At 38.6% G+C, this 14,904-nt stretch overlaps 1 protein-coding gene across 1 annotated transcript in view; it reads right to left on the bottom strand.

The window, feature by feature from the left end:
* LOC117168437 (15-hydroxyprostaglandin dehydrogenase [NAD(+)]-like) overlaps window positions 1-14,904 on the bottom strand; it is a 63,076-nt gene that overhangs the window by 21,367 nt on the left and 26,805 nt on the right. The window contains exon 4 of the mRNA XM_033354087.1: window positions 11,379-11,552. Within this exon, the coding sequence (XP_033209978.1) occupies window positions 11,379-11,552 (174 nt within the window). The remainder of the gene's footprint in view (window positions 1-11,378; window positions 11,553-14,904) is intronic.

Below are 14,904 nucleotides of genomic sequence, written 5' to 3'. Positions count from 1 at the left end.
CACCTATAGATATCCTTGTGGCCTCAGATAACTCACGCACTTTTAATCTTCTATCCTTCAACACCATATCGTGGATTTTATTGATGATTTCGGGAGTACTTGTTTCTACGAGCCTTCCTGAACGTGGTTCGTCACTTATTGATGTACGATCACGCTTAAATTCATTTACCCAGTCATAAACCGTTGCTAAGGCAGGGGCAGATGTGCCATCAACTGAGTCCAATTCATTTTTTATCTCATATGGAGTTAAACCCTTTAAATGAAAATGTTTGATTACCGCTCTGAACTCGTTTTTTTCCATTTTTCTTAACGAACATTTTTTTTCAATTGGTTATAAAAACACGTAAACTCAGAAGATGTGGACTGTGACTGCACCATATATCTAGTCGGGAGTGGTGCTGACTGAAACCAGATGATTTGGAGCGATTCGCGCGCCATATGTTGGTCATTCTAAGGACTTATTGAACTACCGTCGTACCTCAGCTATTATTTGGCATATGAAGCATGCTATACTGAAAACTATAATCAGCAGCTAACGATTCATCAAACTAGTTCCTTTCATCACTTGATAAAAAATCTACAAATCCTAAAAAATGTTTTGTCTGCAAAATCGAAGGATTAATCAAAAGAACAATTTTCATGTGAGAAGACTGTGATTTACCTTTATGCATGGAAGACCTTTTTTCTTATCATAATGAAACAAAAATTTGAGTTCATTGTTAAAAAATTATTACATTACTTCTTTTAAAGGGACGATGAATAAAAATTTGATAATTAGAAAGGACCCCGCACTAAATGTATGGGAAAATGGCTTTCGGTGGATTTAGCTGAAACTTTGTAATTTTTTAATGTTACAACTGCCGGATGAAATATCCGTTAAAAAGAATCCAAAAAAATGGACAGTTTTAGCGCTATGCGGCGCTAAGCGCTCAAGATCAGTAAATAAAACAAATTACAACAGATTTTGTTACAAAAGCGATGTCAACATAGAAATCACGGTTCAGATCGTGGTCTGTCATATTTACAGCTACACGATTGACTCATATAGCGTGCTTCTCAAAACGATCTAACGCTAAGCGCCCAAGATTTTAACTTGACTAATTAATCACTTCTTTAAAGGCAAAAATGGTAACCAAATTAACATTAGTAACTAGTGCGCACATACCGATAATAACATTCTACCCTTCGCAAGAGGGTGGAACGCTAAGCGCTCAAGATCAGCGAATAAAACCAATCCTAGTAACTTTAGCGACAAAAGCGATGTCACTATAAGAATCACGCATCAGAAAGTAGTCTTGGAATGGAAGCTTCTAATGTGTCCCCTAAGGGTTTACATTTTTCTTACACCTTCTCTATTCCTTTACACACCCTCCACACACTTACTTGGTGGTGGAAGAGGGACCTACAGTTTAAGGTGGATTCAGAACCACCAAGAGCAACAGCCTTAAGTACTTAGAGAAAACCTTTTTCTCTAGAGGTACCGGTCCCACGACTCTCCGGAGATGAACAACTCCCTTGCTAGGCTAGTTTTCACCGCATGGGCCACCGAGACTCTTCCAGAGTGCGAGGCGGGAATCGAACCCGCAAGCCGAAGGAGTGGGTCCAAAGCCTACGCTTTAGCCCCCACGACCATCGTCCCACTATCATCAGAAAGTAGTCAGTAATATGTTTAGCCAAACCAATGAGTTATATTGCGCGCTTCTCGAAAGGATCAAGCGCTAAGCGCCCAAGATTTGAACTTGACTAAGCAATTACTTTTTTAAAGACAGGAATGGTATCCAAAGGAACATTAGTAACTAGTGCGCATATCGATAATAACAGTGTACCCTTCGCCAGAGGGCCGAACGCTAAGCGCCCATGATCAGCGAATAGAACCAATCCTAGTAGCTTCAGCGACACAAGCGATGTCTGTATACGAAACACGCATCAAGAAGTGGTCAATAACATGTTTAGCCAAACCAATGGCAATATGAGTCAACACCGTTGAGTCATATAGCGCGCTTCTCAGAACGGGCAAACGCTAAGCGCAGATGGTTTGAATTTGACTAAGAAATCACTTTTTCAAAGGCCTCTCATAAAAGAAATGACAGACAAATATACCGTCGCCGATGGAACTAATGAGTGAATGTTGCATGATGAACGACTGTCACTTTTTAAAGCAAAACGCGAACAACTTCAGAATGAGCGACGCAATGAAAGTAGGCCGAGTGACTTAAAAAAAGTTGAAACCTCGGCATTCACTTATTATTATATTAAACAAATATATATATTAAACATATATTAAACAGCATTCACTTATTATTTCCATTGACGATGATATGCTTGTCATTTCTTTTGTGAAAGGTCTCGAGAGCGGATAGTAATTTTATTGGTAAGCTTAGGAAAAAAAATTCCTATCTGTATCCTTCTTTTTGTGTTTAGTTTCTTGTATTTATTTGTTTTATTTTGTTGCTTCTAAATTTTTCTTTCGTTTTATTAATACATTCCTCTGCCTTTCAAGACCATAAGAGCTTGTTTCTCTTATAGTTCAAAAATGGCATTCAGAGTTCGAGTTAATTTCTATGTATGCGATAGAGTTTATCAACCAGGACAAATGGCTCGAATTGATGGAAATAATAATCCTGATAGGCAAAACATTGCAATTTTTAGACGCCTTCAACTTCGAAGACCACCACTTGAAATCGTCGATGAGTGTAGGTTATGTCTCAATTGCAATCAATCGATTCGCAATTAGATAGAGGAGCTCCAACGTGACCCAGGCTGTTTAAGACTGAATGTTCTTACACAAACAGGCAGGCAAACGTGCATGTTCTGTAATGCTGATGTTAACACTCCAAGGCTTTCAATTGAATGTATAGTTAACGCTTTAAATGTCATGGACATTTTCATTCAAGAAGAAACAAGAGCATGCTTAAATCATTTGGATGAACATGGTTTCATCTTAGGCACCTTGCTTCCTGGACTACAAGTGATTAATAGACCGTATAGGATTCCGGGACAGCAGTTACTTCTGTTTTGCAGCAACTTCGTAACGAAGCAAATGTTCATGCGGCCGCGGCGTTTAATAATGTGGATAGTTTCACTGATGAAGAGTTTGAAGCTATTGCTCCTGTAACAAAGGAACAATTTAGAGAATTGTATGCATTTTGTGATCCTATTTCGTAGTTACATAAACATGGTGCCAGATACGTCAGAAAAAAGATCTGCTGACTTTCCTTCGCAAAATGCGTCAAGGCCTTTCTGATGAATTTCTGATTTTTCATTATTCGAGCCGGCAAGCTACAAGCATGGCCATTTCTGCTGTAAGAGAGTCTTTAATGCAGCAATTTGTGCCTGGTAACGTTGGATTTAATGCTATAAGCAGAGAGGAATTCATTGAAAGACACGTGACATCATTCGCCAATGAACTTTATAATCTAAGGGACTTCTTTCGTATTGCTTGTGCCATTATTAATCGATACCCACCTGTTATCGTGCTGCAAGGCGCTACAGCAGAGCTTGCAAGAGAACATATAACGAGAGCTCGTGAGCCAAATATTGTGCAAATTGGAATCGCCTGCATGAACTTCAAGTACCACAATTTCCTCGCGTTACATTGGAAGAAATACGCGACATAACAATTGGCGTGTATCAAGTAGAACATGCCCCATCTTATGTTCAAGACAAGCTGCAACGAGAAGAAGATGAGGAGTTTCAACTAGATACGCGACTTAATAAATCTGGTTTGATCAGAGTACGAGTATTTTCTCGTTTCCTAAATGCGACAAGGTACCAGCTGTGGATAGCGTTCAATGAGATCGATGACATAGGACCAGACAATAACGAAACGCTTCTCGGTTATTACTGTACATGTAAGTCAGGGGCCAGAACTCTTGACACTTGCGCACATATTGCAAGCGTTTTATGATTCCTGGGTTATGCACGTCACCAGCAACACGTAAAGTATCCTCAAACTTCCTTGCTACAAAGGATTCTAGACGCTGCTAATAGAGGTGAACAAGCAAACCCGATTCAAGGACCAGAAATAATTTAATATTTCGCAAAAGCTACTGGGATTGGTTCTATTCGCTGACCGTGGGTGCTTAGCGTTCGGCCCTCTTGCGATGGGTACACTGTTATTATCGAAATGTGCGCACTAGTTACTAATGTTACTTTGGGTACCATTCCTGCCTTTAAAGAAGTGATTAATCAGTCAAGTTAAAATTTTGGGCGCTTAGCATTTGATCGTTTTGAGAAGCGCGCTATATGAGTCAACGGTGTAGGCGAAAATATGACAGAACACAATCTGAACCGTGATTTCTATGTTGACATCGCTTTTGTAACTAAATCTATTGTAATTCGTTCTATTCACTGATCATGAGCGCTTAACATTCGGCACTCTTGAAAACAGTACAATGTAATTATCGGAATGTACGCACTAGTTACTGAAGTTACTTTGGGTACCATTTCTGCCTTTCAAAAAGTAATGAATTAGTCAAGTGAAAATCTTGGGCGCTTAGCGTTTGATTGTTTGGAGAAGCGCGCTATATGAGCCAACGGTGTTGGCGAAAATATGACAGACCACTTATCAGAAGTAAAATTATATCAAATAAAGCTGAAATGGCAAAACATCATTCTAGATTTGTACCGACTATACTATACGGTAGCGAGACATGGACTTTGCCAGATTCTTGCAAATAATATGCGGGAAAACTCTGATGAACGAGCTGAGTAACGAGATAATTCTCAAAGAATGTGGTACAGAAGGGACGCTAGTACACACATGGGACATAAATCGGTTAAGATGGTTCGGGTATGTTGAGAGAAAGCTAAATGAACGACTAACGAAATAAGTGTATCGAGATAAAGTAAATGGCATCGTGCCCAGTGGCAGACGGCGGAAAAAATGGTTAGAATGTGTTAATGAGACCTTTGTTAGAAGAGACATAAGAAGTCACAGAAACATGAGAATCTGCATGAAAAAATGCATGGACATAAAAGAAGCTAGAGAAGTATGCCGAGACAGGAAAGTATGGCGGCAAATAGTTAATAAAAAGAGTGTCAGTAGAGTGAATGCCGCCTGAAACAAAAGACCTTGGCCACTAATGGATCCAAGTGGGGAACCTTACATAACGACTTTGTGAGGATCTTCACTTGGGGTGATTGCTAGAGAGATTGATTAGCAACCTGGGTCAAAGCAGTGTTGTGGAACGAACGTGTTATTTAAATAAATAACTCGAGAATTCTGGATCAATCTAAAAATTTTAATCCTTTAATCACATTACTTCTTACCCCAACGATTGAGTCACGCCTACCCCGAAAGGGAAATGGCTTAATGGTGTGACAATAATAATAATAATAATAATAATAACATCATTTGAACCATATGAACAGAGATGTTATACGCCTTTATTTTTTATCCGCTAAATCTGGGCAAAGTGTGAGAAGAGAACATCATATACTGTTCTTACCGAAATACCCACATCAAGCCACAGAAATAAATAAGCAGAATCTGACAGATTAAAAACGCTTAATATCTGTAAACAGAATGCTTACAGCTGTTGAAATATCTGCTATCAAAACAGAAGTGGAACAGCAGCTTCATATTAATGAATAAGCCTTGGAAGATGTGGTAAACGATGACTTGATTGATATTAAAGGCATAGGTGCTAGGAAAAATGAACATTATGTACCGGATCCATTAGAACCACATCCGGATATTAATAACGATGATGTGGATAGGGAAATACCAGAAAAACTACAGCACCTTTGCATGAATTTTGGTCATACTTTACTAGAGTTTAGATATGTAGAACTAACATTAAGGGATTCTCTGCCCAAAATGAACATCACAAATGATCTGCATGCACTAATAGCACATCTCGACATAAGATTTTACCTAAGTGTTTGAACGTAGCACAAACTGCGTTACAGGTGCAAACTCTTGTATGATGTGCAGCTGTAATAACGGTTAGAACTTTGGGCCGGAAAACTAGGCCTGCAAATGCAGTTTTCGTCCCAACAAGAGATCGAAATCCACCATGAAAGGTCAGGTTGGATATGGATGTCAGCAAGGTAAGGTGCAAATTAGGTCGATTTACTCAATATAAAAAAGTAAATAGAACCAGAAAGCTGACAAACGATATTACTAAAATCATCCACCCTCGGCACATCGAGAAATTAACACCAGCAATATTGAATGAGATTATAGACTCCCAAAGACAGAAACTTGATGTTGCTACTGCAAGTATGCGTCAGCACAAAAAAAAGTAGTGCACGAAGGCAACAAAATCTAAACTTGCAGACAGATAAAAGAAGATTCTATCGTGAACTAAAACTAAAGCCAAATAACCAGCAAGACACAGAAGTCTCTCAATTGGAAGATGTAACTAACTACTGGTCGGATATTCGGAGAAAAATGAACAGATGCAATTTGCACACTGCGTTATTCAAACTGGAGAAAGCAAGGGCAAGCAATAGCCCTGAAATACAACTGACAAATATCACAGCCTTAGATGTTTCAGCGGACTTGGAAAGGGCAAGTAATTGGAAAGCTCCAGGTCCGGACATGATGCACAACTTTTTGTGCAAGTATCTGACGAGTGTGCATATTGCTTTGGCAAGGTGTTTTTAGAAGATCATTGAAAACCCAGATCTGATGTCAGGTTTTATGCTCCAGGTTATTACGTATACGTTACCAAAAAAATCAAACGCTGAAAATCCATCTGACTTTCGACCGATAGCCTCTCTTCCCACAATTTTTAAATGTCTTACAGCTATCATTGCAGATAAGGTATATTCTCATTGGGACGAGAATGACATTCTTACAGAAAAACAAAAAGGATGTCGTAAAAACTCGCGAGGCTACAAAGATCTAGTCACTATAGACGCTTTTGTCATGACTCAAGCTCGTAAGCATCAAAGGAACTCACACGTGACATACCTATTTGCTATAAGTCTTAAAACTTTACAAAATCTGTCCATGCATTAATGATTTTCTTAGCCATGCAATGAGGCTCTGGGGTACAAGAATCAAGTATTTTTATCATGGACAACTAAGGATAACTAGATCAATACGCTTTACGACGGGTATATTTTAGGGAAACTCCTTCAGCGCATTTCGATTGTGTTTAGCGTTGAATCCATTGAGCAAAACACTAAAGAGCAAGTCTCATGGGTTCAGAATTCATGATAATGAGGATGGTCATCAAGTGACCCATCTTCTTTACATAGATGACCTGAAGCTGTACGCTAGTTCAGCCCAGAAACTGCAGAAAGTAATCGATGTGACAAAGTAGTTTTCCAATGATATCCACATGGAGTTTGGACTTGATAAATGTAGAACAGTACATTTAATGAGAAAGGGAATTAGGGACCGCAGAGTTAGAGAAAGAGTTCGAAAATGACATCGAGGCCATGGCTGTAGGCGGATTATATAAATATGTGAGTATTCTTGAATCTAAGGGTATTCAGCACACAATAGTTAATACAAGCCGCAGGACTGCCTTCACTACGAGACTCAGATTGATTATGAAGAGTTCTCTCAAGTCGGCAAACAAAATCAGGGTAATCAGCACATATGCTAACCCTGTCGTCACGTACTCCTTTGGGCTCATAAAATGGTCTAACACCGACCTTGAAAAGTTAAACAGAATTACTCGCGTAGAAATGACGAAGCACCTAATGCACCACAAAAATTCAGCAATTGAAGTGGTAGTTCCACCACGAGATTTGGGGGATGGGGGCGTTGTAAATGTTAAAAAACTGTGTGAGTCACAAGTTATACAGTTGCGAGACTATTTTAACAGCAAACGAAATATTGCGCTTTACAGTAGCATCTGTAAAGCAGATCTTGTCTATACGCCCTTAAATTTGTCCTCAGGTGGGGCCTTGAATAGTAGGACAGAAACCATAGAAGAATTAGAAATACAATGGAGGCAGAAAGCCATCCATGGCGAGCTCCCCAAAACGTTAGATCAAAATGAAGTAGATAGTGAGGCATAAAATATTTGGCTAAGAAAGGGTGTTCTATATCCAGATACGAAAGGGCTCGTCATTGCGATACAGGACAAGGTTGTCAGCGCCAGGAATGATCGCAAATATGTGTTAAATCAGGACGGGGTTGACCGGTGCCGATTATGTGAAGATACAAACGAATCCATCGAGCACATTATTAATGGCTGTCGCGTGATGGCCTATAGATAATACACGCACATAAATTGTGATGTAGCGGGCATTATACATGAACAACTTCTCCTAAGCCTAGGACTCTTAAAAGAATGGATGTGATAAAAAAAAGGTAGAAGTGTCTACATCATGAGCATTGTTTGTCGGCTTAACCGAAATTTGCAGTCAACCTATACAACCGAGATCCACAAGTATAGCAAGTTACGGCATGAGTAAAGACCATATGGAGGAATATGAATCATGCATCTATTCAGCTCATTGTGATTTCGGCTACAGGCAATATGCACGCAAGATGCACTGAACATCTTGAACATTTAGTAGTCAGTAAGGTATTTACAGCAGCTCAGAAGGTACTTTTATTAAACACCTGTCGCAATATAAAAAACTTTCCTGACCATCAGGAAGTGAGCGACTAAAAACCCCTTGAGTGGCAGATGCTAGCTCTAAGAAAGCATCCAGATGTAACTGTTGTCACCTCCTACGCTCGTGGCCGCCCATAATTGTATACCTACAGCATTGTCGCAAGAGGTTTCAAGCATCGTATTAAATTAGTAGAATTATCTTATAACTTCCTAATCTCATCAGTCACTTGAGTTAGTCCATGGCTATGATGTATAACCGGGTTTACCCGAGTAAAAGTTTATTAAATTCAATATTGGAGATAGTCAAAAGATCTTTCAGAAACATAAATTGAATGAAACGTTGTGAAAAAATCGTTTCAAGACACAACGTTACTCTAAATTATACGTAATTTAATAGAATTTTGAACAGCTCTTCCACTCTAAGGTATTTCGTTCAATTTGACGTTCCCTTTTTGACGTTATGTTCCTCATGATGGTTTTCATATCATAAACCGGAGTGTTCATTCGACCAGAATTCTAGATACATAGCTCACCTCTCTCGGAACGTCTGTCCGACCAAAATTCTGGACGAATAGCCTGTCCAAAGAGAACGGCTGTTAGTCCAGAAATTTTGCAAGAATATAATATTTATTTTCATTTAAATTATCGCTGTGTATGCAGATCTGATATTTTTTGCTGGCCTTTAATTTTTTGTTCGAGTAAATTTGAACATCAAGGAAGCAGTGTTTGGGTTTCATAACTAGGTTGCGTGTTCGATTATCAGCACCTGCACTATTTTTCTTATTTTTTTAGTTATTGAAATATTTTTAAATATAATTTTTTCAATCACTGTTACTTTGAGTAACAGTAAAAAATACTTTGCAGCGACTGGTCAGAAAAGAGTGATTCGTGATATCTCTAACCCCTTGACCAGCTCCCTCTTTACAAAATTACGTTTCAGCAACTTGTCCCAGAAGAGTGACTGTTCAAATCACAAACCCCTTTTCTAGCTCCACCTTTAGAAAAATACGTTTTAGCGACTGATCACAGAAGAGTGATTGGTTACACCTCGAACCCCTTTTCCAGCTCCCTATTTTCAAAATTAAGTTTGAGAAACTGGTCACAGAAGATTTATTGGTCCTTATTGGCCCCTTTTCCAACTCTAAATTTAAAAAAATACGTTTTCGCGACTGGTCACAGAAGATGAATTGGTCACATCTCGAACCTCTTTTCCAGCGTCCCCTCTAAAAAAATACGCTTAAGCTGCTGGTCACAGAAGAGTGATTGGCCACATCTCGAACCTCTTTTCCAGCTCCCTCTTCAAAAAGAACATGTTATAGCAATTGTTTACGGAAGAGTGATTAATCACATATTAAACCCCTTTTCAGCTCCTCCTATACAAAAATAAGTTTTAGCAACTGATTCACAAAGAATGATTAGTCGCATGTCGAACCCCTTTGGCGGCTCTCTTCTAAAAGAAATTAGTTATAGCGACTGGTTACAGAAGAGTGATTGGTCACATATTGAACAACGTTTCTAGCTCCCCTTTTACAAAAAATACGTTTTAGCGAATGGTCACAGAAGAGTTATTGGTCCAATTTTGAACACATTTTCCAGTTCCTCCTTTTAAAAAAATAAGTTTTAGCAAATGATCACAAAAGAGTGATTGTTCCAATCTTGTACCCCTTTTACAGCTCCATCTTTAGAATACAAGTCTTATCGGCTGGTCACAGGATAATGATTAGTCAAGTCTCGAAACCCTTTTCAGCTCACCCTATAAACAATCACGTTTTAGCAATTAGTCACAGAAGAGTGATACCTCACACCTTGACCCCTTTTTCAGCTCCCTCTTTAAAGACATACGCTTTACCGAATAGTCATATAAGAGTTCTTGGTCTAATTCCGAACCCCTTTTCCAGCTCCCTCTTTTAAAAAATACGTTAAAGCAATTGGTCACGGACAAGTGATTAGTCACATCCTGAAACTATTTTCCAGCTCTCTCTTTAAAGAAATATATTTCAGCGACTGGTCACAGAAGCATGGAAAAAAACTTTATTATTCTAATAACAAAGAAATAAAGTTATTTTTCACCATAAGTGAATTTGTACCTTATTCTTTATTTTCTCAAAGCTATTCAATTAAATAATGAAATCATCATTTTTGTCAAAATTGTAAAAAAGTGAAGTTTTGTTCCCTACAATTGGTATTATTGTTTGGCCCCGGCGTGCAGATATCTTTCCAGCAGATGTCACAGCATGAAATACTTATGTAACACTGATAAAATTTGACAACCTTCGGTAATTTTTCTTCTGAGCCTTCGGAGTTACTGACAGTAAAAATAACCTTAACTTTCTGAAGATTTAATTAGATTTTATAAAATGATTTGACACAATGTTTTGAATCAGAGTAAGTATTTTTTTGCTTAGAATTTCTGGAAGAATAACCATCAGATGTATGTGGGCTATTCGTCCAGAATTCTGGGCAAATAGCTGTTTCGAGACAGGTGGTCTATTCGTCCAGGATTCTGGACCCCTAGACACAGCCATCATAAACCTGTCACTTTTTATTCAATTTTCAGCACCTTTTTAAAGGTCCTTCAACTTTAATACGGATGCTTTGTTTACAGAATTTCTTAATAATAATGAACTTTTTATTTAAAATGTTCTATCGAGTGGCACTTGTGCCCTTTGGAACAGCTGTAAGATACAGCTCAGTCGCACTTAAACACACCACGTTACGTGAATGAGCACTATTATTGGTTGTTCTCTTTCTGCATGACTCATTTGACATGCTGGGCGAAATTTCTAATAGAATATGTATATTTAGAGGATAAGAATGGTATTTTCCTTGACTTTTATGATGATCACGTACCTGTATGGATGAGCTGAAGCCGATAACAGCATGCTTTGTAGCACAATAAACAGGAAAGTACGGATAAGCATTCAAGCCAACTGTTGAGGCTATATTCACCACCGTTCCACCTTTTCCACCTTTGTGTTTTCCCATGTGATCAATAGCCATCAAAGTTCCTCTCACAAGAGCTTTCTAAAAAAAACTTAATAAAATTGCATGTGCAGAAATTTTGATGCATGATACTTCTGTGTGACCCCGAAAATGTAATTAAAAACTTCTTTTTTATTTCAGTTATCACGGAGAAATTTGGATAATAAGACTTAGTTATTAAAGGTAAGATAATAATACCCAAACCACTGAGATTGTTATATCTGACAACAACAACAATTTTGGGGCTTCACACTTAAGCTAACTTGATGCTTTAGCAGGAAATCTTTGCCGGTCTTAAGGTCCAGGGCGTGTAGGTATTAAAGATACATATTCTTTTCCTGAAGCTTGCAGATATAACTCGATGAGAACCTTGAACGATAATTTCTAAAAACCAACGATAAGAAGAATTTTATAACGAATGAATAAACTACTTTTTTACTTCAAAGAAGGAAGTACCTTCGGATCCATTTGGAACTGGTGTGACCCGTCCTAACAGGACTCACAATTTCATGAGTCGTTAGTGGGGGTGTGTGTAATGGGAGGGGTTTTATGCTGACAAGAGTTCGCCTGAATCTACGAACTTCTTTTCATTAAGATACCCAAAATCAATCATATTTTAGCACTGAGTTGTCCCGGTATATCATTAATCACGGACGCATTTTATAATGCGATCAAGTGATCTTATGCGAGCAGTGTGCCCCGACTTATTGGACAAAGCCTGGTTTTTACTCCATCCTTGACAGACTGAGCTGCAGTTAAGTACACGATAAAAGACCCACAGCTTAAGGTGTGTTCTGAACCACCAGAAGCTCGGTAAAGGTACATAGAAAAATTTCCAGAGGTAACGGCTCAGAGATCGAACCCCTGACCTCTGAGGTGAAGTCCGAGCGTCTAGCCCACTGAGCCATCGAGGCTCATTCTTCTTCTTCTTCTTCTTCTTCTTCTTATTATTATTATTATTATAAAAAACATTTCTGTGTTAAAATGTTGTCACAGGATTACACTGCCCAACATGTCGAAGGCATTTTTGGTTAGAGATGGATTTTTAATTAATAATTTTTGCACGGGCATGTCCCGGTATATTTCATCAGTCACGGACGCATTTTTAGAATGCAATCACGTGATCTGATGAGAGCAGTCTGCCCAGACATATTGGACAAAGCCTGGTTTTACCCCATCATTGACGGACTGGGTTGCAGTCAAGTACACGATGGAGGGACCTACAGCTTCAGGTGGCTTCCGAACCACCAGAACTTCGATAAAGGTACATTGAAAAATTTCTAGAGGCACCGGCTCAGGGATCGAACTTCGGACCTCTGAGGTGAAGTCCGAGTGTCTAACCAACTGAGCCACCGAGGCTAATTAATTATTATCAATTATTAATTATTATTAATTATTATTATTGACTAATTATTAAAAAATATTTCTGTGTGGAAATGTTGTCACATGTTTATACTGCCCAGAATGTCGAAGGCATTTTTATAATGCATTCTTGAATGCATTTTTATAATTCATTCTTGAATGCATTTTTATAATTCATTCTTGAATGCATTTTTATAATGCATTCAAGTGATCTGATGAGAGCAGTCTGCCCAGACATATTGGACAAAGCCTGGTTTTACCCCATCATTGACAGGCTAGGTTGCAATGAAGTACACGATGGGGGGACCTACAGCTTAAGGTGGGTTCCGAACCACCAGAACCTCGATAAAGGTACATTAAAAAATTTCCAGAGGTACCGGCTCAAGGATTAAACGCCGGACCTCTGAGGTGAAGTTATTACACAATCCATTTCCCTTTCGTGGTAGGCGTAACTCATTTGGTGAGGAAGGGAGTAATTTGAGGAAGGTGGTTTAGGATTTTTAGATTAATCTAGAATTCTTATGTTATTTATTTAAATACCACGTTCGTTCTGCAACACTGCTCCGAGCCAGGTTGCTGATCTATCTCTCTGGAATTCACCCCGAGTGAAAAGCCTCACCATGTCATCATGTGAGGTTCCCCACTTCGGTCCATTAGTATCCAAGGTCTTTTGTTTCAAGCGTCATTCACTCTACTGCCACTCTTTTTATTAACTATTTGTCGACATTCTTTTTTATCGTGGCATATATCTCTAGTTTTCATCACGTCCACGCATTTTTTCATGTCAGCTCTCTTGTTTCTGTGGCTCCTTGTGGCTCTTCTAAATTGGGTTTCATTAACAAATTCTAAGAATACTTTCAGCGGTCTGTCTCGGGGTACACTGCTATTTACTTTACCTTAATAGAATTGTTTCTTTATTCGTTCATCTTTCATTCTTTCAACATGTACGATCACTTTAACCTAGTCCTTTCCCATCTGTCAACTATCATCTCATCTGCAGCATATTCTTTGAGGATTTTCTCGCTACTGACTTTTCCCATTAGTATTTTCCCGAATATTATGCGCAGGAATATCGCATTTAAGCTTTATTTGATACATAGTTAAGGCCATGTGACGAGAGGGTCACGTGACCAAACCTGGTCTTCGATTTTTCTTTTCCAACTTACGTCTAAACGAAATGAGGTATCGCTCTGAAAGTTTGAAAAATGAAAGAGGATGTAATAAAGTCCACGTCTCTGCTTTGTTCCGGTGGAAATTTTGAAAAAAATATTTTTTTGAAGAAATACCAGTGGAAGTTTTCTTTCCCAAATTACTTCCACGCGAAATAAGAAAGAAAGTGGCAGAAAACAACAAAAATCGCTCACGCACATTATGCACCAATAATGCAAAAACTAGTGTTTGCACTTGCAATGCAAATAAACATATTTGGTCTGAAATACGTATCAGTCTGGTATCAGCTGTATCAAAGCAGCACACGCGCACAGAGTAGAAAACTTCAAACTTCTAGGAGTCTGTGGGTAAAACAGATTGCATGATTATTATCAGAAAAAATTAAATTTCCATGGACATAGGAAACAAGGGACTAGGCATGTCATTGCGGGGGTGATGAAATGAGGCGGGAGATCCGCCACCTTTTGATGTCCCGCGACAAACATGGTAGCGCCCACATGTTTATATTTTCATGCACAGTTTGTCGGCAGAAATGCTCGTGCGCATAATCAAATGGCACATCGTAAGATGGCGGATCTCTTCACTCATGGAATTCTCCCCTCTCCCGTGTATTCAACCCCGCTCGCCAAGTTAGGATGGCATGCCTAGTCCCGTGTTTCCTATGTCCATGTTAAAAGTCAAACTTCTACTGTAAAACATAAATGTGTCCGTCGATAATCATTATTTACATAAATAAAATTTTTTCTTCCTCCAACTCTTTGCAAGGCCACAAACGATCCTTTAATATTTATTGGCATTTCCCGAAAAAAATTTACGCGTTATTTAAACTTTTATTTTTCAATATGGGTGAAAAAATATTTAT

This window comes from Belonocnema kinseyi, chromosome 1, assembly GCF_010883055.1.
Source record: "Belonocnema kinseyi isolate 2016_QV_RU_SX_M_011 chromosome 1, B_treatae_v1, whole genome shotgun sequence".
Taxonomy (NCBI): domain Eukaryota; kingdom Metazoa; phylum Arthropoda; class Insecta; order Hymenoptera; family Cynipidae; genus Belonocnema; species Belonocnema kinseyi.
The sequence above is the reverse complement of the archived record's forward strand: the minus strand, read 5'-3'. Positions and strand labels throughout refer to the sequence as shown.